The 24850-nt window shown below is 45.1% G+C and overlaps 1 protein-coding gene across 1 annotated transcript in view; it reads right to left on the reverse strand.

Annotated features, from left to right (window-relative positions):
• The window catches only part of BRSK1 (BR serine/threonine kinase 1), a 50143-nt gene that overhangs the window by 13911 nt on the left and 11382 nt on the right, over window positions 1-24850 (reverse strand). Inside the window, 8 exon segments of the mRNA XM_030197849.1 lie at window positions 1193-1224; window positions 2787-2933; window positions 3081-3149; window positions 3846-3879; window positions 4094-4210; window positions 4522-4662; window positions 5328-5413; window positions 12440-12534. Coding sequence (XP_030053709.1) covers window positions 1193-1224; window positions 2787-2933; window positions 3081-3149; window positions 3846-3879; window positions 4094-4210; window positions 4522-4662; window positions 5328-5413; window positions 12440-12534 — 721 coding nt within the window.

Raw genomic sequence — 24850 nt, forward strand, 5'->3', positions numbered from 1 at the left:
CCGTTTTTTTCTCCACCACCTCCCTCGGGAGGGCATTCCAGGCATCAACCACCCTCTCCTTGAAAAAGAATTTTCTGACATTACTCTTAAGTCTACCACTCTGCACAAAGTTCTACCCATGCACAAGGTGTGCAATTTTTCAATAGTAGAATCATCTCCAAGAAAATCACATCCTCATTCAAAACACCCAGCATCTAGTAGCGCTATAGAAATGATAAGTAGTAGGTACTAGTGAATAGATTTAGTACTGGCATCTGTATAGCTGACTGGAGCAAGGTAGAACTTCTTTTAAGTACATAAGAACATAAGCGTTGCTATAGTGGGACAGACCGAAGGTCCATCAAGCCCAGTATCCTGCTTCCAACAGCGGCAAATCCAGGTTACAAGTACCTGGCAAGATCCCAAAGAAAACAGATTTTATGCTGCTTATCTTAGAAATAAGCAGTGGATTTTCCCAAGTCCATCTTAATAATGGCTTATGGACTTTTCTTTTAGGAAATTAGCCAAACCTTTTTTAAACCCTGCTATGCTAACTGCTTTTACCACATTCTCTGGCAACGAATTCCAGAATTTAATTACACACTGAGTGAAGAAATATTTTTTCCAATTTGTTTTAAATTTACTACTTAATAGCTTCATTGTGTGCTCCCTAGTCCTAGTATATTTGGAAAGAATAAACAAGCGATTCACGTCTACCCGTTCCACTCCACTCATTATTTTATAGACCTCTATCATATCTCCCCTCAGCCTTTCCTCATAGGGAAGTCATCCCACCCTCTTTATCTCTTTTGTTGCCCTTCGCTGTGCCTTTTCTAACTCCACTATATCTTTTTCTGATGTGGTCCTATCTGCCCTGCTTAGATACACTTGGCACCAGACCAGCATGGAATATGACTGATGACTGCATATCTGCCAGCTTTTGCCCCAGCACAGCAGTCAGAGGAGATATTCAGTGGCACTGCCCAGTTAAGGGCCATTGACTATCTCCTCCTGACCCCTTTAGCTTTATTATTTGAATGTCTCTTTGGAATGTCTGGTATCTTTCCTTTTATTTAATAGAGTTCTTTTCATTTTACTAGGTTTTATTGTAAATTGCTCTGAGTTGCTTTACAATTAAGGGCGAGCTCATCAAATTTCCAATAAACATTAACAAACAAAGATCTACCTCTTAGATTATATATAAGTTACTCACAGGTACCAAGGGTGCTTCTGGATCTGCTCCAGCTGTCGAGAGATCAAATATAAAAATAAAAAGTTAACTGCAAAGTCAGAAGGGGCTTCTAATATAGCAGCTTAGTAATTTAATCTTTACGGAGGAAGCCTGGATTCAAATCAGCTGCTGCTCATCTTGCCTGTTCTGAGCACAAGCCAAACATTTTCCTTTCATTTTCAAGGGGATATGTAGAAACACGTTTAGGTGACAGCATATACGTTGCCCAACTTGATATATCTGTAGTGAGCATTTGAGAGCTCTGTTCTCTTCATCAATTCAGTGAAGAGAGGGGAAAATTATGTCTTACCTGATCATTTTCTTTCCTTTAATCCCAACAGATCAGCGTTCTGGACTGATCAGTTGAACACTAAAGAAAGTGTAGTTACACTGGGGTTTTTATTTCTTTATTTAAAACATGTATTACATGCACTATCCACAAATCCAGGAGGGGTACAATTAAAACACATATAAAATCTAATAAAAACATGGTACGCATGAGGTTGTCTGCATACTCTGTTACAGCCTCTTAATTTCAGATGTTTTCTATTCTCCTAGGCTGCTAAAGTTCTCTTTAATTACCTTGATTATGAAATCATCGAAAAAATGATCTTGTTTCAGAAATCACCCACTAAGATGAAATGGATGTGAACCAAAGAGCCAGCTCTGAACAGGACCGCTTGGCCCAGGGAAAAAGTGCCCATAGCAATCGCATCTGCTTCTTCTGCAAATACTCTTTCCCGGGAAAACGCATACAGTTTAGAAAATGCAGAACCCTGCATGTTGTTGCCTCTCCTGACCTAAAATCCCGCTTCTCATCCCACCTACTTTGGCCTTCAGGGATAAACACAAGAAGTGTTGATGCCCACACATAGTTCTACCTATGCACAGGATATGCAATTTTTGAATAGCAGAATCATCTCCAAGAAAATCACATCCTTGTTCAAAACACCCAGGGAAAACCGAATACAGTTTGAGGAGAGGAGAATTGTGGAGTTGTGTATGACTATAGTATACATGATCTGACACAAACACTGGGGAAGCAAATCATAAATTAAGAATAGGAAGGAGCCTTCACAGGTATAAAATGCATCTCACTAAGCGAACATTTCTGAAAGCAAGACCACTCTCTTTAAGGGTAATTTTGTAAGTGACTTGAACATGTTTTTTGCTATAAGAATGTATGTTTTCTAACACAGTTCTTGCTCTGTCACTTCCCTCTCTGTTGGGAAGGAAATATACGAATGGCAGCTCAGCATGGAAAGGGGAACACAGAAGCTGCACAGACTGAAAGTGGAGAAGGAGAAGAGGACGACATGGAATTTCAAGGGGAAAGGTGGCGTTCACTGGTATAGGGGTGGTTGTAGCTGGCATGGGGGTGCCATTCACTGGAATAGGGATGGGGTATAGTTGGCACCAGGGTGGCAATCACTAGTATAGGGATGGGGGCACAGTTGTAGCTAGCACTAGGGAGTGGCATTCCCTGTTATAAGGGTGAAGGGAGCAGTTCTGGCTGAACGTGGGGTTCAAGGTTGTATAGCACTGACTGGCACAGAGATAGGACTCTGATACTCACGCTGAGTCTTTTTTCAGGCTCCACCTCGATCATACCCCGCAGAAGATTTTGGCAGTCGGGTGGAATGAAGTGAGGCATGTGGAAGACCCCCCGTTTCACCTTCTCTAACAGCTGGCGCAGGTTGTCATCATCAAAGGGCAGTGCCCCCTGCAAGTGGGGGAAAAGACGGGTCAATCAGAGCTACTTTTGGAGCTGAGTATGTCCTTGGGTTCCATTCCTGACTTAGGGCTCATGTGTTGCAAATTAGAAGGTCCAAGGATTTCTACAGGAGAATCAGAGGAGGAAATGCCTTACCACCAACAGGGCAAAGAGGATGACGCCACAGCTCCAGACGTCTGCTCGTCGTCCGTCATACTTCTCTCCCTGCAGTGAGAAAAAAAAGAATAGAGAAACTCACTGAGCCCTGACACTGCATGTGGCGAGCTTCCAGCACTGTCATCCCACATACATGTGACAGGGTCAGTCCAGGACAGCAGAGTCAGTAAACTAAATAAGGTTTATTATCATAGAACTTGAACAGTGAACAGAAAAATGTGAAATTAGCAAGCAATAACAGGTAACTGAATATGGATCAATTAGAAATCTAGACATTTGTTTACTACCTGGGTAGTCCCTGGGGAGTTCAGGAACTGTAATTGCTCACAGGTTATAAAATATAACTGCTCACAGGGCCTCAGTAAAAAGATCTTTCTCTCTCCCCGGTTGAGACGGGGGAAAATCCAGTACCTTCAGGCTAGATTTGACCAGGGCCAATCAGAGCCCAGGGCATAAATTTTGAAAGTAGATGCCCAATGGTACTGCAGATTGCCTTTCCATTAGCTGAAACTGGAGAAGAGGAAATCTTTTTCTGCAACTGCTTTAAAGCTTAAAACAAGCGCCATTTGTTAACCAATTAGGAGAAATACACATCATGAAATAATACAGTTTTCAGGTTTGGAAACCTACTGTTTTGCCACAGAGGGGAAGAAGTGAACCCCAAATCCACAGGCGTTCCATACCTGCCGAGCACCACGCAGATTACAGGAAGAGAATATATGGTTCACGGCTGCTGCAACTTACCTTGATCACCTCTGGACAAGCATAGTGCGGGGACCTGGGAAAAGGAGGAAGAATTAAGAGTAAGACCGTTGGGGCTCATCCAGGCCAGAGAGCACTAATGGAGGTGACACCCTGTGAACAGCGTAAGCTTCCCTTTTTTAGATCCATCCTCCACACACCTACTTGTTGCAAAAACCGTTGGAAGAGAACAGCCACCTCCACCTCCCCTGCCCCCCCTTCCCCCTGGGTGCCCCAGGTCTGGCACTCACCCACAGCTGGTCTCCAGCAGGTTACCCCCCACTTGCAGGGAGGCCATGCCGAAATCCGCAATCCGCATGTTGTTCTTCTCATCTAAGAGCAGGTTCTCCGGCTTCAGGTCTCTATGACTGGCAGCAGGCAAAGGTCAGAGATCAGATCCCACCCCTTACCAAAGCTCGCCATCCCTCAGAAAAACCGACAGAGGCAGACACAAACATATATCTACACCCAGAAATGCAAAAACATACGTGCGCGCACAAAGATAACCATAACGACACTCAGAAATGGATGTAACAACATTCACATACACGGATACGGACAATTATGAACGTTTCCCTCTGCCCACCATCCCTCCTCCTCCAAGCTCCAAGTCAGCAGGGTGTCTTAGCTGGCCCCGTTGTATGCTGGGATAGAGAGTCCGGCAAGTCCTCCTGCTCACCAGATAGAATAACTGTGGCAGAAGTCCAGAGCGGAGATGATCTGCCGGAAAAACTTCCGAGCCTCCTTGGGTGTCAGGCGCCCTTTCTTGACCAGGTAATCAAAAAGCTCCCCTCCTGATACATGCTCCAATACCAGGTACCTGCCAGAGAGGGAAACACTGCCCATAGTCAGTCACCAACACACACTAACCAGCGTCTGCACTGACATCTTCCCACCAGCACAGGCTTATCGGGGTTTTCACCATCACCCTGTCACAAGTACACGCTAACTGGTATCTCCACAGACAATGATTCACCACCACATACTAACTGGTGTTTTTCACTATCACCCTCTCACAAGTACACACTAACTAGTGTCTCTACTGACAACCGCTCACCAGCACATGCTAACCGGTGTTTTTCACCATCACCCTCTCATAAGTACACACTAACTGGTGTCTCTGCAAATACCCATTCACCAGCACATGCTAAGTGGTGTTTTTCACCATTGCTTTCTCACAAGTACACAATAACTGGTACCTCTGCAGACAGCCACTCACCAGCACATGCTAAGTGGTGTTTTTCACCATTGCTTTCTCACAAGTACACACTAACTGGTATCTCCACAGACACCCATACACCAGCACATGCTAACTGGTATTTTTCACCATCACCCCTCACTAGTACACACTAGCTGGTGTCTCTACAACACACCCACTCACCAGCATATCATAACGCCCTGTCATGTGGATACACTGTCTTACTAATAGCACATGCAAGCAGTAGCTAAGCCTGGTAAAGTCAGGGAATGTCTCTAAATACCTACAAATATTTCTTGTTCTCGTATACATCATGGAGTTTCAGGACATGCGGATGCTCAATCAATTTCAGGATGGCGATCTCACGCTCCACCTGCAAGAGATGACAGCGAGAGACAAAAAGAGCAGTTTCCTGAACACAGGGTTTTGGAAACGGGGAGAGAGAACGGAGATAATAGCTCTGTACGGGATATCGATGAGACCTCATCTGGAGTACTGTGTCCATTTCCGGAGATTGTACCTCTACAAGGATACAGAAAAACTGGAAACAGTCCCAAGAAGGGCAACCAAAAGGGTGCAGGAACTTCACGAGAAGTTCTAAGAATGAAACTCACGTATTTATTCATTGGAATTTATTAACCACTGTTATGAAGAGATTCACGCAAGGTGGTGAACAATAGGTGAAAACATAACTGCTTGATTTACTAAAGTGAGCTACAGTGTGACTTGTTAGTAAACATCATGCGATAACATGTGTTAGCATGTGGTAACACGGCAATGCCTTTTAGTAAACATAGCTGTACATCCACTGAAGAGCAGGAGATTCAGACGGGATATAACCAAGACATTCAAATACCTGAAAAGCAAAGATCAGAGGAAAGGTGGTACCAGGAGAGGCCACAGAATGAGACATCAAGGGGTAAAACCAAGGCTAACGAGAATATTTCTTTAAAGAAAGAGGCTAACACGGTGTCACCTGCAGGCAGAATGCTCGACAGCATTGGTCTGTTAACTTCACCAGGATATTCGATGGAAAGACCTCTCGGACACATGAACAGGTCTAAAGTGAGTCCAGTAAAGTTATCTGGTTAATTCTAGAGCACCTACTTAGCCAGCCTGAGTTACCCAGGCGATGTTTTACCTGCCCATGGCTGAATATCAGCTCTGGGAATGTCACCCCTGCAGCACAAATACCATCTCTTTCTTTTCCAGTTAAATTTTGTCTGAGCAATGATTTGCACGGCCAAAATGGGAAAATTAGGTTCTTACCTTGGTAATTTTCTTTCCTTTAGTCACAGCAGATGAATCCATTAACTGATGGGTTGTATCCGCCCACCAGCAGGTGGAGATAGAGAACACTGAAGAACCACAGTGACCCTTGGACAGCTAGCCTTCAGTATTTGAAATTTCCAAAGCATTGTGAATCATAAAGGTAGAATAACATAAACTTTCCTCACAGCGAACAAATGCCCCAGAACCGGAGCAATAACCACACAAAGGAGGGACGAACTCAACCTCCTGCAATAGAACAGCATGTAGAAGCTCTGAGAGCTGGTCTTCAACTCCTCCTGATGAGATACAATATCTGTATGAAAGATCTGAACAAAAAAACAAAGTCAGCCAGGGAGGGATCATGGATTCATCTGCTGTGACTAAAGGAAAGAAAATTACCAAGGTAAGAACCTAATTTTCCCTTCCTTGTCATGAGCAGCAGATGAATCCATTAACTGATGGGATGTACAAAAGCACTCCCTACTTAAGGTGGGAACAGGCCACTCCACGAGCAAGCACTTGCGCTCCAGAAAGTGCGTCCTGCTTCGCTGCAACATCCAGCCTGTAATGCCGGACAAATGAGAGCTGAGAAGCCCAAGTAGCTGCACTACAGCTCTCTTGAAGAGAGAGTGCACCCGTTTCAGCCCACGAGGAGGAAATCGCTCTCGTGAAATGCGCCCTAAACGCTTCAGGTGGAGACCGTCCTGAAAGCAGATACGCAGAAAAAATAACTTCCTTGACCCAACGGGCTATAGTGGCCTTAGACGCCGGACACCCACACTGAGGACCTGACAACAATACAAAAAGGTGATCAGAAGTCCTGAAGTCATTTGACATCTGTAGATACTGCAACAGAGCCCTGCAGACATCCAAAAGATGTAATTGTCCAAAGGAATCCGGAAAATCTTCCCTAGAAAAGGAAGGAAGAAAAATGGGCTGGTTCAGGTGAAACGCTGAAACCACTTTAGGCAGGAAGGAAGGCACTGTACGTACCATTACTCTGGACTCCGAGAATTGTAGAAAAGGGTCCCGACAGGACAGCGCCTGAAGCTCAGACATGCGTCTAGCCGATGTCATGGCCACCAAAAAGACTGTCTTGAGAGTCACATCCTTCTCCGAAGCTTGCTTAAGCGGCTCGAAAGGCGAACGCTGGAGAGCCTTCAACACCAGCCCCAGGTTCCAGGCCGGACAAGGCGCCCGCACAGGAGGATGGAGCCGAAGCGCCCCTCTGAGAAATCGGGCAATGTCCGGATGAGCAACAAGGGATAAGCCCTAGACTTTCCCTCGGAAGCATGCCAATGCTGCCACTTGAACTCGCAGGGAATTGTAAGCCAGACCTTTTTGTAAGCCATCCTGCAAAAAGTCCAGCACCGGCGAGACTGTAGCCCGCGTGGGTGTGATCGCCTTTGAAACACACCACGCCTCAAACTTGCGCCAGATCCGAGCATAAGCTGCGGAGGTAGACTGCTTGCGGGCCTGCAAGAGAGTGGATATGACCTTGTTAGAGTAGCCCTTATCTCTCAATTGCGCCCTCTCAAGAGCCAGGCTGTAAGACCAAATCGGCAGGGATCCTCCATAGACACCGGACCTTGAACCAACAAGTTCGGCACCAGAGGCAAAGGAAATGGAGCCTCCACCATCATCCAACGGAGATCCGCATACCACGGACGCCTTGGCCAGTCCGGAGCGATGAGAATCACCAATCCCCGGTGTAGTCGAATCCGCAGGAGGACTCGCCCTATCAAGGGCCAAGGAGGGAACACATACAGGAAGCCCGAGGGCCAGGGTTGAGCCAGTGCATCCAACCCCGCCGAGCGAGGATCTCTCCTTCTGCTGAAAAAGTGAGGGACTTTGGCATTTGCACTTGACGCCATTAGATCCATTCCGGGAGTCCCCCATTTGGCACAAATCTGAAGAAAAACTTCTTCTGCCAGTTCCCATTCCACGGGTTGATTTGATGCCTGCTGAGAAAATCAGCTTGCACATTGCTCTGACCTGCTATGTGAGCTGCTGAGAGAAGCTACAGGTGGAGCTCGGCCCAGTGGCAAATCTGAGCGGCCTCCGCAGCCAGGGCCCTGCACTGAGTGCTGCCCTGACGATTTATGTAGGCCACCGCTGTCGTGTTGTCTGACAGAACCCGGACAGCAAGCGCCTTCAGAGTCCTGTGGAAGGCCATAAGAGCCTGGAATATTGCTCTCAGTTCCAAGCGATTGATGGACCACCCCGCTTCCACGGGTGTCCACTGACCCTGAGCATAGCGTCCCTGGCAATGCGCTCCCCAGTCCAAAAGGCTGGCATCCGTTATCACCAGGCACCAAGAAGGAAGCGCGAGCGACATTACTTGACGCAGCATCCTGTCGGAGAGCCACCAATCCATACTGTGCCGGGCCGCAGGGAGCCACGTTAGTCTGCGTTGATATTCCTGGAAAATCGGAGACCATTGTTGGAGCAGGGCAATCTGCAGTGGCCTCATATGCACTCTCGCCCATGGAACCACCTCCAAGGTGGCCGTCATCGACCCCAGCAGCTGGACAAAGTCCCAAGCTCGAGGGCGAGGCATCCGCGGGAGCAGACGGACCTCATTCTGAAGCTTGCACCGCCTTTGGTCGGGGAGAAAGACAAACCCCGAGGCCGTGTCGAACCGGACCCCCAAATACTCGAGAGTGAGAGGGGGTCAGGTGACTTTTGGGTATATTGACCACCCAGCCTAGAGTCTGCAGGACTGTAACCACTCTGGCTGTGACAAGACGACTTTCGTCTGCCGAATCCGCTCTGATGAGCCAGTCGTTAAGATAAGGGTGAACTCTGATACCCTCTTGCCTGAGATAGGCAGCTACCACCACCATTACCTTGGAAAAGGTACGGGGAGCTGTGGCTAGGCCGAAAGGCAAGGCCCGAAACTGGAAATGTTGTCCCAACACCGTAAACTGGAGAAACCGCTGATGCAGGGGCCAAATAGGAATGTGCAAATACGCTTCTTTTAGATCCAGAGACGTGAGAAACTCTCCTGGTTGTACCACCTCAATGACGAAGCGCAGGGTTTCCATGTGAAAATGACGCACTCTTAGAGCCTCATTGACTCTCCATATGTCGAGGATCGGTCTGAAAGACCCGCCTTTTCGAGGCACCACAAAATAAATGGAGTAGCGGCCACAGCCGCCTTGGCGGAAGGCACCGGGATCACCGCTCCAAGGTGCAGCAAGACTTGCAAGGTCTCCTCTACCGCCACCCGTTTGATGGCAGTGCTGCATCGGGACTCCAAAAACATGTCTCTCACCGGGGCACCGAATTCCAATCGGTAACCTTCTCTGATCAGGTCCAGGACCCACTGATCCGAAGTAATCTTGGTCCACTCCTCGAGAAAGAGGGAAAGACGTCCTCAACCTGCAGGAATCGAGGAGTGGACCGGCGTCCCATCATTGTGGAGGATGCCCCTGAACTCCTGGCCATGACCCAGCCGCTGCGGAGCATTTGTCCGAGCGAAAGGAGTTCCTCTGCTGAAAACGGGCACGTTGAGAAAACCCAGCAGAGCGCCCCAGGCGATACCTGTCAGCTTCACGGAACAAGGTCTGGAAGAGGAGGGAAACACAGGACCCTTAGAAGAAGGCCTCGGCCTATCCTCAGGTAACTGCTGGGGCTTAGAGTCCCCTAGGTCTTTAACAATCTTCTCCAATTCCTCTCCAAATAACAGGAGGCCCCGAAAGGGTAACCTCACCAGCCTTTGCTTAGAGGCCATATCAGCCGCCCAATGCCACAGCCAAAGAAGGCGGCAGAGCAGAAACCGCCACAGACATCTGCTTAGCCGAAGCTCTGACCAGGTCATAAAGGGCCGACTACATCCGCGGGGCAACCTCAGAGAGGGACCCCGCACCATCCGCGGGCTGATCCACCGCCGGTTGTAACCAGGAAAGACAGGCCCGAGCTGCATAGGAACTGTAAACAGACGCCCTTAAGGCAAGGCCCGATATTTCAAAGGACCGCTTCAGCGTGGATTCTAGCCGCCGGTCCTGCATGTCTTTCAATGCGACCCCTCCCTCTACTGGAAGAGTGGTCTTTTTAGTCACCGCCATGACCAACGCGTCCACTTTAGGCATCCCAAAAAGGGCCAAGTGATCCTCACTCAGAGGGTAAAGCTGACCCATAGCCCTAGCCACTTTCAAAGGCCCATCGGGGTCAGACCATTGAGCTGAAATAAGCTCCTGGATGGAGTCATGCACAGGAAAGGCCTGCATAGGCTTCATAGTACTCGCCATCCTAAGATTAACAGAGGAGGCATCGCCCTCAGCAGGATCATCAATCGAGAAGGCCTGCAAGGCGTCAGCAATGAGAGCTGGCAGCTCATCACGGTGGAAAACCTGAACCACATTGGGATCATCCGAATCCAGTGGCAAACAGGCACCCTCCTCTGGATCATCCATCCATGAGGGCCTGCCAGATCCCTCAGACTCCCCACAGCCTGACCACGGGGGGGGAAATGGAGATGCGCCACTTTCAGACGGGGAATTTAGCGTCCTTCCAACACTCGGGGGAAGAAATACCATCTGTAGCCATCCCTGGGGCATCAACACCCGGAGGGAATCCAGAATGCAACGCAGTGTTAGACACCTGCGGCAGAGCTCTTTTCAGCATGAAGGCCTTATGCATCAGTAGCACAAACTCGGGAGAAAAATTCACCCTGACCCTCCGTCCCCGAATTAGGAGAAACGGAGGTTGGAGCTCCTCTAGCAGCCTCGAAACGAGGCATCCCCCTGCACTCAGACTCCTCTGCCACCGCAAGGGTCGAGTCATGCGGCGCTTCCAAAATGGCGCCCGCTGCCACCTCCATCGAGCGGGAAGAATCACCACTCGCCATGCTTGTACTAGTGCGAGCGTCTAAGGAGCACTTACTGCAAAGCCCCGCTGCTGACCTGCGTTTACCACAGCGGGAGCAGCGCTTAACTCCTTCAGCAGCCATCGCCCGACTGGACAAAAATATAGCAATAAAATGGTGGCTTTGCACCAAAACTTACCCTACTTGGAACGCTGTCCGCAGAAACCTCCCAGGAGGAGCTGGGCACCACTCTCACCTCAGAAGACCGAGTCAACAAGCTCCAGTCAAGCTGCACTGAACCAGAATCTCTGGAGAAAGCCTCAGAAATAACAACGCTGTACAAGCGCGCCGTTGTTGTTTTTTTTTTAACGCTGTGAGGAAAGTTGGAGGCAGGCAGCAACAGAGGGACTCCGGGAGAAGGGGGGAATAGGTAAGGCAGGGAAAGGGTGAACCTATATGCCTTTAAAGTGGGCAACACCAGCCACAACACCCCTGCTCAACTGGCAAAGCAGAGGAGCCACCCCAGGCAGAAATCCAGGAGCTGATTAAGCTACGTCCACACCTGCTGGGAGATAGAGAAATACTAAAGGCAGATGGGGCTAGTCGTCCAAGGGTCACTGTGGTTCTTCAGTGTTCTCTATCTCCACCTGCTGGTAGGCGGATACAACCCATCAGTTAATGGATTCATCTGCTGCTGATGACAAGGAATTAGCTGATTCTTGGAGGAGAGGTTTTGAACATCAGAGCATGGTAGAAAGTCTGCAATAAGCACAGAGGAGTCTTGGTAGCGCTATGTAAATGCTAATAATAATAATAATAATAATAATAATAGGTGTGAGGGGTAAAGTCTGGGAGAAGCACAGAGGAGTCTTAGGTGTGAGGGGTAAAGTCTGGGATTAGCACAGAGGAGTCTTAGGTGTGAGCGGTAAAGTCCGGGAGAAGCACAGAGGAGTCTTAGGTATGAGGGCTAAAGTCTTGGATTAGCATAGAGGAGTCTTAGGTGTGAGGATTAAAGTCTGGGATAAGCACAGAGGAGTTTTAGGTGTGAGAGGTAAAACTTGAGCATGGTGCAGTCTCAGCAGTGTTGCATCAGGAGCCCACAGAGAAGGCGAGCCCCTCCCCCAACCCTTGTCCGACATAGTTTAAAGATTTCTGTGAATAAGAGGGAGTTAGAAATTAAGGGAAAATGAATTTCTCTAAGCAGGGTTTTTCATCTCTAAGGGTGTAAAATAAAAATTTAAAAACTTTACATCAGTGAATGTTGAGCCAGTGATCATGGCGCAACCACAGATACAGTGGAGGCTGAAACCAACTCACCTTCATCAGCACCGACTCGGACAGCTTCTCCCGGTTCACGATCTTTATGGCTACTTTCTGTCCCGTGATGCAATGCACGCCCAATTTCACCAGCCCTGTAACGGAGGTGGAGAGAGAGAGGAGGGACCCATCAGCGAATGGCAAAGAGAGGCAGTACTGCTGTGTAAGATGTCACACCAGAACTGTGCAATATGGAGCTGCACGCACAAGGAGAATTTAAGTCTTACCTGATCATTTTCTTTCCTTTAGCCCTAACAGACCAGTCCAGAACATGTAGGTTTGTCCATCGACCAGTGGATGAAAATAGAAAAAAACAAAGCAGTTCCACACAATTCGCCCTTCAAGGGAACAGTGCAACTGTGGAACACTCAAATGATCAAGCAATGATGAACAGGAGATTCTGCATTATCTGGCGCTTAATCTTGTTTAACTTTTGTCTCTTTTTGTTTGTTTGTTTTTTTAAGGAAAACATATGAACTGTTGAACTGGGGAAAAAAAACAGAACTCTAAACTTTGTGAAAATTTAGAAAAATAGAAATAACAAAAGTACATTGAGAGAATAAATATCCTTGGGTAGATTCTGGACTGGTCTGGTGGGACTAAAGGAAAGAAAATTATCAGGTAAAGACAAAGGCCCCAATATTCAGACTGTGGTAGATAGTCTCCCTCAGTCCACGCTGAACCTGGATGTTCAATGCCAGGCTGTTTCCGTTGACTGGCACTGAATATCCAGGGTTTTTTTCAGCCGGTTTGAAGATAACCAGCTATGTCGATATTCTGCTGCAGCCTTCCTGGAAGCAAAGACTGACTGCAAAACTCAAGACTTAACCCAATTGGAACTCTTTCTCAGCGACCACAAATAAAAACAGTAAATAAAATATACTGTTCCAAGAAGAGGAGAAATATGAAGAGAGTTCTGGTTTTACCATACTGCCAAACACAGATGGGTTGTGAGGAGGGAAGGGGGTGGGGAGGGATCTGATACTCCTCTGAGATATCCCCTTAAATCCATCTTCAACATTTACGTCTGACAGATAATTCATAAACCCCCTGTTCAATTGATATCAAGTCCTCCAACCTGGTCAGGAGCCACCAAAATCCTGTTCAGCAGCTACATGGTCTGCACGTCACCATCCGCTGGAGACAGAGAAATACTGAACATTCCACAGCTGTGTGGTGCTCTTGCAGAGCAGATCATGAGGAATTACTTTGTTTTACTCTGTCTCCATCTGCTGGCTGACAGACAGAACTCACATGCCCCGGACTGGTCTGGTATGGATGCTAAGGAAACGCTGACGGTGTTATAACAGGTCAGACTCGAACCGAGAAACACTTCCGAGCATGCAGAATCAACAATGGTAATGCTATCTAATAAGTGACATTAAGGCCGTTTAATACTATAGAACACACACAAATGGTAGTTAATACTGACAAATCTGCAACATAACACTATGGAACATGCTTCTGAGAATAATCATTACTTAAAACATGCCATTTCATAATTACATCAAATTATAAGCACAAAACATTACACACAACCCAGAGACACTGACCAACTTAGAACACAACACATTATTTCCATGTAATACTATGGAGCACTCACAAATGGTCATATAACCATAAATCACATCACACTAAAGCTGTGTATCATTCAGAAACAGGTAACTTTGATACTCAAACCACTTAACACCACAAAATACACAAAGAAAATGATGCCAGTATCAAATAATATGCCATATGTCAGACTATAAATGTGAAACACTATGGAGCACACATAAATTAAGATGCTATTACAGTGTAGTGGGTAACTGTGAAACACTATGAAGTGTGCACACTGTGATATTATTAAAGTGCAATGGGTTATAAGACAACAGTGTAACACTATGAAATGTGCACAAACTTTGAAGTTATTACAGTGTAACAGGTTAGAAGATAATTGTGTGACACTATGATGTGTGCACAAACTATGATTCTATTATGCTATAACTACTACTACTACTACTACTAACAAGTTAGAAGATAAGAGTGAAACACAAACTATATTATTACAGTATAATGGGTTAGAAGATAACCATGTAACACTATGAAGTGTGCACAAACTATGATGCTATTATGCAGGTTAGAAAGATAACTGTGAAACACTATGGAGCGTGTGCAGACTATGATATTATTAAAGTGCAACGGGTTAGAAGATAACAGTGTAACATTATGAAGTGTGCACAAACTACGATTTTATTGCATTGTAACAGGTTACAGGATAACTGTGAAACACTATGGAGTGTGCACAAACTCTGAAGTTATTATAGTATAACAGGTTAGAAGATAATCATGCAAGGAAATTAGGGACACAAACAAACTGGGCAACACAATAATAATGGGTGATTTCAATTACCCTGATATTGACTGGGTAAATGTAACATCGGGACACGCTAGGGAGGAAAAATTCCTTGATGAAATCAAGGACAGCTTTATGGAGCAGCTAGTACAGGAACCGACGAGAGAAGGAAAACTTCTAGACCTAGTCCTTAGTGGAGCGCATGATCTGGTGCGGGAGGTAATGGTGCTGGGGCCGCTTGATAACAGTGATCATAATATGATCGGATTTGATATTAGCTTTGAAGTAAGTATAGATAGGAAATGAAATACGTTAGCGTTTAATTTTTTAAAAGGAGACTATGATAAAATGAGAAGAACGGTGAAAAGAAAACTTAGAGGAGCGACTACGAGGGTCAAAAATTTACATCAGGTGTGGATGCTGTTCAAAAACACCATCCTGGAAGCCCAGGCCAAATATATTCCACGTATTAAAAAAGGAGGACGGAAGACCAAACTACAGCCGGCGTGGTTAAATAGTGAGGTGAAGGAAGCTATTAGAGCTAAAAGAAAATCCTTCAGAAAATGGAAAAAGGAACCGACTGAAAATAATAAGAAACGGCATAAGGAATGTCAAGTCAAATGCAAAGCGCTGATAAGGAAAGCTAAGAGGGATTTCGAAAAAAAGATTTTTGCTTTTCTGTGTTTCTAAATTCAAGATGTAATGCTTGTTAATTATAAATAAATGAATAATAAAAAAAAGAAAAAAAAGATTGCGTTGGAGGCAAAAACACATAGTAAAAATTTTTTAGATATATTAAAAGCAGGAAGCCAGCAAAAGAATCAGTTGGACCGCTAGATAACCGAGGAGTAAAAGGGGTGATCAGGGAAGACAAAGCCGTAGCGGAGAGATTAAATGAATTCTTTGCTTCGGTCTTCACCGAGGAAGGTTTGGGTGGGATACCGGTGCCGGAAATGGTATTCGAAGCTGGCGAGTCGGAGAAACTTAATGAATTCTCTGTAAACCTGAAGGATGTAATGGGGCAGTTCTACAAACTGAAGAGTAGCAAATCTCCTGGACCAGATGGTATTCATCCCAGAGTATTGATAGAACTGAAAAATGAGCTTGCGGAGCTATTGTTAGAAATATGTAATTTATCCTTGAAATCGAGCATGGTACTGGAAGATTGGAGGGTGGCCAATGTAACGCCGATTTTTAAAAAAAGGTTCCAGAGGAGATCCGGGGAATTATAGACCAGTGAGTCTGACGTCTGTGCCAGGCAAAATGGTAGAGACTATTATTAAGAACAAAATTACAGAGCATATTCAAAAGCATGGATTAATGAGACAAAGTCAACATGGATTTAGTGAAGGGAAATCTTGTCTCACCAATCCACTACATTTCTTTGAAGGTGTGAACAAACACGTGGATAACGGGGAGCCGGTTGATATTGTGTATCTGGATTTTCGGAAGGCGTTTGACAAAGTACCTCATGAAAGACTCCAGAGGAAATTGGAGAGTCATGGGATAGGAGGTAGTGTTCTATTGTGGATTAAAAACCGGTTAAAAGATAAAAAACAGAGAGTAGGGTTAAATGGTCATTATTCTCAATGGAGAAGGGAAGTTAGTGGGGTTCTCCAGGGGTCTGTGCTCGGACCGCTGCTTTTTAACATATTTATAAATGACCTAGAGATGGGAATAACTAGTGAGGTAATTAAATTTGCTGATGACACAAAGTTATTCAAAGTCATTATATCGCGGGAGGATTGAGAAAAATTACAAGAGAACCTTACGAGACTGGACGTCTAAATGGCAGATGACGTTTAATGTGAGCAAGTGCAAAGTGATGCATGTGGGAAAGAGGAACCCGAATTATAGCTATATCATGCAAGGTTCCACGTTAGGAGTCACGGACCAAGAAAGGGATCTAGGTGTCGTTGTTGATGATACATTGAAAACTTCTGCTCAGTTGGCTGCTGTGGCTAAGAAAGCAAATAGAATGTTAGGTATTATTAGGAAAGGAATGGAAAACAAAAATGAGGGTGTTATAATGCCTTTGTATCGCTCCATGGTGCGACCGCACCTCGAATATTGTGTTCAATTCTGGTTGCCGCATCTCAAAAAAGATATAGTGGAATTAGAAAAGGTACAGAGAAGGGCGACGAAAATGATAAAGGGGATGGGACGACTTCCCTATGAGGAAAGGCTAAAGCGGCTAGGGCTCTTCAGCTTGGAGAAAAGGCGGCTGAGGGGAGATATGATAGAGGTCTATAAAATAATGAGTGGAGTTGAACGGGTAGATATGAAGCGTCTGTTGACTAGGACTAGGGGGCATGCGATGAAGATACAATGTAGTAAATTTAAAACGAATCGGATAAATTTTTCTTCACTCAACGTGTAATTAAACACTGGGATTCGTTGCCAGAGAATGTGGTAAAGGCGGTCAGCTTAGCGGAGTTTTAAAAAGGTTTGGATGGCTTCCTAAAGGAAAAGTCCATAGACCGTTATTAAATGGACTTGGGGAAAATCCACTATTTCTGGGATAAGCAGTATAAAATGTTTTGTACATTTTTGGGATCTTGCCGGGTATTTGTGACCTGGATTGGCCACTGTTGGAAACAGGATGCTGGGTTCGATGGACCTTTGGTCTTTCCCAGTATGGCAATACTTATGTACTTATGTACTTATGAAGTGTGCACTAACTATGATGCTATTATGCTAGAAAAGGTTACAAAATAACTGTGTAACCCTATGGAGTGTTCACAAACTCTGAAGTTATTATAGTGTAACAGGTTAGAAGATAACAGTGTAACACTATGAAGTGTGCACAAACTATGATGCTATTATGCTAGAACAGGTTAGAAAGATAACTGTGAAACACTATGGAGTGTGCACAATCTCTGAAATTATTATAGTGTAACAGGTTAGAAGATAATCGTGCAACACTATGAAGTGTGCACAATCTATGATGCTATTATGCTAGAACAGGTTAGAAGATAACTGTAAAAACACTATGGAGCATGTACAGACTGTGATTTTATTACAGTACAATGGGTTAGAAGATAATTCTTTATCACTATGGAGCCTGCATAGATTATGATATTATTACGGTGCAGTGAGCTAGAAAATAATCGTGGAACACTATGGAGATTGCTCAGTCAGTGACATTATTGTGCTGTACCCATGAAATATTATAGACAGCAATTATAAGGTGCCACACTTTCTTGCTCTTAGCATACAAATTTCTGCAAATTTTCAGAAAATAAGATGATTAGTGCTTTCTCCTCAAAACATACTTCAAAGAGCAGCCGTGCAATGTGCATCTGCTTTTTCTGATTGGGTGGCTGAGAGAGGGATAAAAGTTCATAAATTTGTGAAATGTCACGCTCCGTGCAACATTTCCTAGATGGGTCTGAGCATGCATCTGGGTACACCTCCTCATGCGTATCATGAAAGCTCGTGTGTGCCTTCCAACTGCTAGATCAGGGAAATCCTCAATTAAGCCATATTAGACAAAGAATCCTACAGCACAACAAAACGACCACATACAGTTACCTTAATCCTGTGCAATTTATTACACCATAACCCTCTGGCACAACAGAACAAGCAGATACAGTAACCTTAATCCTGGGCAAAGTGTTACACTATAACCCTTTAGCACAACACAGCAAGCACATACAGTGAGCTGAATCTTGTGCAACGTGTCACACTATAACCTCACAGCACAACACGACGACCATATACAGTGACCTTAATCCTGTGCAATTTATTACACTATAACCCTCTGGCACAACTTAACAAGCACATACAGTGGTGCAATATGTCATACTATAACCCTACAACACAACATAACAAACAGATACAATGACTTTAATCTTGTGCAATGTGTCACACTGTAATAATACAACACAGCAGACTAGTACATTAAGAGGCTCATTTTCAAAGCACTTAGACTTACAAACTTCTACAGGTTGCTATGTAACTTTACAAGTCTAAATGCTTTGAAAATACACCTCATAGTGACCTTAATCCTGAGCAACATGTCACATGATATCTTTCCAGCACACCAGAATACGCACACACAAAGGGGTATAATCGAACGCGAACGCCCATCTCCATGGGCACTTTCTCTGAGGACGGGTACGCAAAGGAACAGGACAGACCGTATTTTCGAAAAAGATGGGCGTCCATCTTTTGTTTCGATAATACGGTTGGTGCCGGGAAAATGCATCGGATTTGGGCGGATTTGAGATGGGCGGTATCGGTTGTCAGCGATAATGGAAACCGAAGCCACCCAGCTCAAAAACAAACACACCCAAGGCATTTGGTCGTGGGAGGGGCCAGGATTCGTAGGTCACTGGTCCCCCTCACATGCCAGGACACCAACCGGGCACCCTAGGGGCCACTTGTAAACAGTGAAAAAAAAACAGTAAAATACATTCCAAGTCCATAGCTCCCTTCCCTTGGGTGCTGAGCCCCCCAAAACCCCACAACTCTACACCAGTACCATAGCACTGATGGGTGAAGGGGGGCACCTACATGTGGGTACAGTGGGTTTTGGGGGCGGTTTGGAGGGCTCACATTTACCACCACAAGTGTAACAGGTAGAGGGGGGGCCTGGGTCCACCTGCCTGAAGTGCACTGCACCCACTAACAACTGCTCCAGGGACGCTGTGATGGTGCTTGGGTATGACATTTGAGGCTGGCATACAGGTTGGAAAAAAAAGTTTTTAAAGTTCTTTTGTTTTGGTGGGAGGGGGTTAATGACCACTGGGGGAGTCAGGGGAGGTGATCCCCGATTCCCTCCGGTGGTCATCTGGGCAGTTGGGGCACTTTTTGGGGACTTGTTCATGAAAAAAAGGGTCCAAAAAAGCGGCCCAAATTCTCGCTTCTGCCGCCCTTCTTTTTTCCATTATCGCCCGAGCGCACCCATCTCTCCTCGACCGATAAACACGCCCCAGTCCGACCTTCACCACGCCGCCGACACCCCCCGTCAACTTTGTTTGTTCCCGCGACAGACTGCAGTTGGAGGCGCCCAAAATCAGCTTTCGATTATACCGATTTGGGCACCCATGGGAGAAAGGTGCCCATCTCCCAATTTGGGTCGAAATATGGGCATCTTTCTCTTTCGAAAATAAGCTGGACAGTGATCTTAGTCTTGTGCAACCTGTCACACTATCAGGGCTCATTTTCAAAGCACTTAGACTTAAAAATTTCCATAGGTTAATATGTAACTTTCTAAGGCTAATTGCTTTACAAACACGCCTCTATATCTCTCCAGCACAATAGAACAAGAAGATACAGTGATCTTTATCCTGTGCAACGTATTACACTATAATCCTTTAGCACAACACAGCAAGCACATACAGAGGGGCATAATCGAACAAAAACGTCTATCGCCATGGGCGTTTATCTCCGAGAACGGGTCCGTGAAGGGGCGGACTGAACCGTATTTTCGCAAAAAATAGACGTCCATGTTTTATTCAACAATTTGTGAGCTGGGCGTTTTTGTTTTTCAGCGATAATGGAAAATGAAAGCGCCTAGCTCAAAAACAACTAAATCCAAGGCATTTGTTCGTGGGAGGGGCCAGGATTCGTAGTGCACTGGTCCCCCTCACATGCCAGGACACCAACCGGGCACCCTAGGGGGCACTTTTACAAAAAAAAAAAAAAAAAAATTTAAAGAGCTCCCAGGTGCATAGCACCCTTCCCTTGTGTGTTGAGCCCCCCAAATCCCCCTCAAAACCCACTGCCCACAAGTCTACACCATTACTACAGCCCTAAGGGGTGAAGGGGGGCACCTACATGTGGGTACAGTGGGTTTGGGGGGGTTAGACGACTAAGCATTAAGCAGCACAATTGTAACAGGTAGGGGGGGATGGGCCTGGGTCCACCTGCCTGAAGTCCACTGCACCTCCTAACAACTGCTCCAGGGACCTGCATACTGCTGCTAGGGAGGTGAGTATGACATTTGAGGGTGAAAATAAAAAGTTGTGAAACATCATTTTTTGTGGTGGGAGGGGGTTAGTGACCACTGGGGGAGTCAGGGGAGGTCATCCCCGATTCCCTCCGGTGGTCATCTGGTCATTTAGGGCACTTTTTGGGGCCTTATTCGTGAAAAAACAGGGTCCAGGAAAAGTGCCCTAAATTCTAGCTACAAACGCATACTTTTTTTCCATTATCGGCGAAAGGCGCCCATCTCTGTTCGGGTGATAACCATGCCCCATTCCCGCCTTCACCATGCCTCCGACACGCCCCCGTCAACTTTGTACGCTTCTGCGATGGAGTGCAGTTGAAAACGTCCAAGTTTGGCTTTCGATTATACCGCGTAATTCATTTTTGTGAGATAAACGTCCATCTCCCGATTTAGGTCGGAACTTGGGCGTTTTTCTCGTTCGATTATAAGCAGGAAAGTGACCTTAATTTTGCGCAACATTTCACACTATACCCTTACAGCACAGCAGAACAAGCACATACAGTGAACTTAATCCTGTGCTCTTCAGCTTGGAGAAAAGACGGCTGAGGGAAGATGTAATAGAGGTCTATAAAATAATGAGTGGAGTTGAATGGGTAGATGTGAATTGCTTGTTTACTCTTTCCAAAAATACTAGTACTAGGGGGCATGCAATGAAGCTACAAAAGTAGTAAATTTTAAAACAAATCAGAGGAAATCTTTCTTCACTCAACGTGTAATTAAACTCTGGAATTTGTTGCCAGAGAATATGGTAAAAGCAGTTAGCTTAGCAGGGTTTAAAAAAGGGTTTGGCTAACTTCCTAAAAGAAAAGTCGATAAGCCATTATTAAGATGGACTTGAGGATAATCCACTGCTTATTTCTAGGATAAGCAGCATAAATGTATTGTACTATTTTGGGATCATGCCAGGTAGTCACCTGGATTGGCCACTGTTGGAAATACTATTCTGGGCTTGATGGACCTTCAGTCTGTCTCAGTATGGCAACACTTATGTACTATAACAGCAAACCACAACAGAACAAGCAGATACAGTGACCTTAATCTTGTGCAACGTGTCACACTATATCCTCACAGCACAAAAGAACAAACACATACAGTTACATTAATCTTGTGCAACGTGTCACACTATAACCTCACAGCACAACATAGCAAGCATATACAGTGACGTTACACTATAACCTAGCACAACTGAACAAGCAGATACAGTGATCTTAATCTTATGCAACATGTGCAATCCCTAAAAACAGTTCTAACTCAAAACATCTTAGTTTTAGTACTAGACGGTTTGGTTTTCTTCCATTATGGTTGAAAAACGTCCAAGTGTTAGGAACGCCCAGATTACACCCTTAACATGCTCCTGACACGCTCCCTTGTGATTTCAACGCACTTCTGACGGACTTCATAGAAAAACGTCTAAAAATTGGTTTTGAAAATACCAATTTGCACGTTCTTGTGAGAAAAACATCCAAATGCAGATTTATGTCACTTTTTGAACGTTTTTCTTGTTAGAAAATGAGCTCCACAGTGACCTTAATTTTGTGCATAACACAATGACTGCATAGAGTGACCTTAATCCTGTGCAATTTATTACACTATAACCCCACAGCACAACAGAACAAGCAGATATAGTGATCTTAATCTTGTGCAATGTGTCACATTGTAACAATATAACACAGCAGACAAGCACTTACAGTGACCTTAATCCTGAGCATGTCACACTATATCTTTCCAGCACACCAGATTAAGCACATACAGTCGTGCAACGTGTCACACTATAGCCCGAAAATACAACAGAACAAGCACATACAGTGACCTTAATCTTGTGCAATGTGTCACACTATAACCCCCTGGCACAACAGAACAAGCACATACAGTCATGTTAATCTTGTGCAATATGTAACACTATAATCCCACATACAGTGACCTTACACTATAACCCTCTAGCACAACAGAACAAGAGTGACCTTAACCTTGTGCAACGTGTCACACTACAACCCCACAGCACAACACAATGAGCACATACAGTGATCTTAATCCTTGTGCAATGTCACACTATAACCCCATATACAGTGACCTTATACCATAACCTTCTAGTACAACAGAACAAGCACCTTAATTGTGTGCAACGTGTTACACTACAACCTCACAGCACAACACAACGAGCACATACAGTCATGTTAATCTTGTGCAATATGTAACACTATAGCACTATAGCTGTATAAGAACATAAGAGTTGCCATACTGGGTCAGACCAAGAGTCCATCTAGCCCAGCATCCTGTTTCCAGCAGTGGCAGAGTCTCCAAAATTAGCAATATTCCCTGCTCCTTAACCCCAGGTCAAGCAGTGTCTTTCTCCGCGTCTTTGTTAATAAGGGTTTATGGACTTTTTCTGCAGGAACTTGTCCAAACCTTTTTCAAACCCAACTACATTAACTGCTTTTACCACATCTTCCCGCAACAAGATCCAGAGCTTGACTATACTGTACACTGAGTGAAAAACGTTGTTCTCCTATTTGTTTTCAACGTGCCGCTCTGTGACTTCAGTGAATGCTGCTTATCCTTTGTGCAGTTTGAAACAGTAAAACAATTGATCCACATTTACCCTTCAGGATATTGTAGACCTCTATCATTTCCTCCTCAACCGCCTGTTTTCCAAGCTGAGGAGCCCTAACCTCTTTAGCCTTTCCTCATACGGGAGGAGTTCCATCCCCTTTATCATTTTGGTCGCTCTTCTTTGAACCTTTTCTAATTCCGCTACATCTTATTTGAGATACGGCGACCAGAACTGAACAAAATACTCAAGGTGCAAACGCACCATGGAGCAATACAGAGGCATTATAGTATTTTTGGTCTTTTTCACCATCCCTTTCCTAATAATTCCTAGCATCTCGTTTGCTTTTTTGACCGCCGCTGCACACTGAGCAGAAGATTTCAGCACTATAGCACTATAGCTGTATAAGAACATAAGAGTAGCCATACTGGGTCAGACCAATGGTCCATCTAGCCCAGTATCCTGTTTTCCAAACAGTGGCCAAACCAGGTCACAAGTACCTGGCAGAAACCCAATTAGCAGCAACGTTCCATGCTACCAATCCCGGGACAAACAGTGGCTTCCCCCATGTCTGTCTCAATAACAGACTATGGACTTTTCCTCCAGGAATTTGTCCAAACCTTTTTTAAACCCAGATACGCTAACCACTGTTACTACATCCTCCGGCAAAGAGTTCCAGAGCTTAACTCTTCATTGAGTGAAAAAAATATTTCCTCATATTTGTTTTAAAAGTATTTCCATGTAACTTCCTCAAGTGTACCCTAGTCTTTGTACTTTTGGAACGAGGAAAAAAAATCGATTTACTTCTGCTCGTTTTACACCACTCAGGAGTTTGTAGACCTCAATTATATACCCCCCCCCCTCCCAGCCGTCTCTTTTCCAAGCCGAAGAGCCATAACCTCTCTAGCCTTTCTTCATACGAGAGGAGTTCCATCCCCTTTTATCATTTTGATCGCTCTTCTTTGAACCTTTTCTAATTCCGCTACATCTTTTTTGAGATACAGTGACCAGAACTGAATGCAATACTCAAGCTGAGGTCGCACAATGGAGCGATACAGAGACATTTTTCCCTACATGCGTCACTTCACAATTGCTCACAAGAGAACATGCACATACAAACAGTGACCTTAATGCTGTACAAAGCACCACACCAGAGCCTTTGGACACTATAGAATACATGCAGTGTCATGCTAGACCTGTGGAACATGTGTGGCAGGAACAATTAATCCTGGACAATGTCGCTTGATGATTGTTTAACATGGAAATTAATAGACGTAGCCTTGACAATACAAGGGTTACAATTTGAAAGCACTTATGCCGTTATCCTCTGTTGATGATTACATAAGTCAGGGGCATCCAGGTATTCCCCACAAGGGGGCCGCATGAACCGAAACTGCAATCTTTTTATACTGGGCTCCATGAATATATTACCATTATAGCAATGATTTATACTTGTCAAAACCTGTCAATCTCTTCTTACATTGTGTCTTCATATCCAGCGAACAGTTCTGCAATACTTCAAAATCTTTTCCTAAAATATCTCACATGGGCCAGGGCAGGTGGGCTGCATCC

The sequence above is a fragment of the Microcaecilia unicolor genome, chromosome 3 (genome assembly GCF_901765095.1).
Source record: "Microcaecilia unicolor chromosome 3, aMicUni1.1, whole genome shotgun sequence".
Taxonomy (NCBI): domain Eukaryota; kingdom Metazoa; phylum Chordata; class Amphibia; order Gymnophiona; family Siphonopidae; genus Microcaecilia; species Microcaecilia unicolor.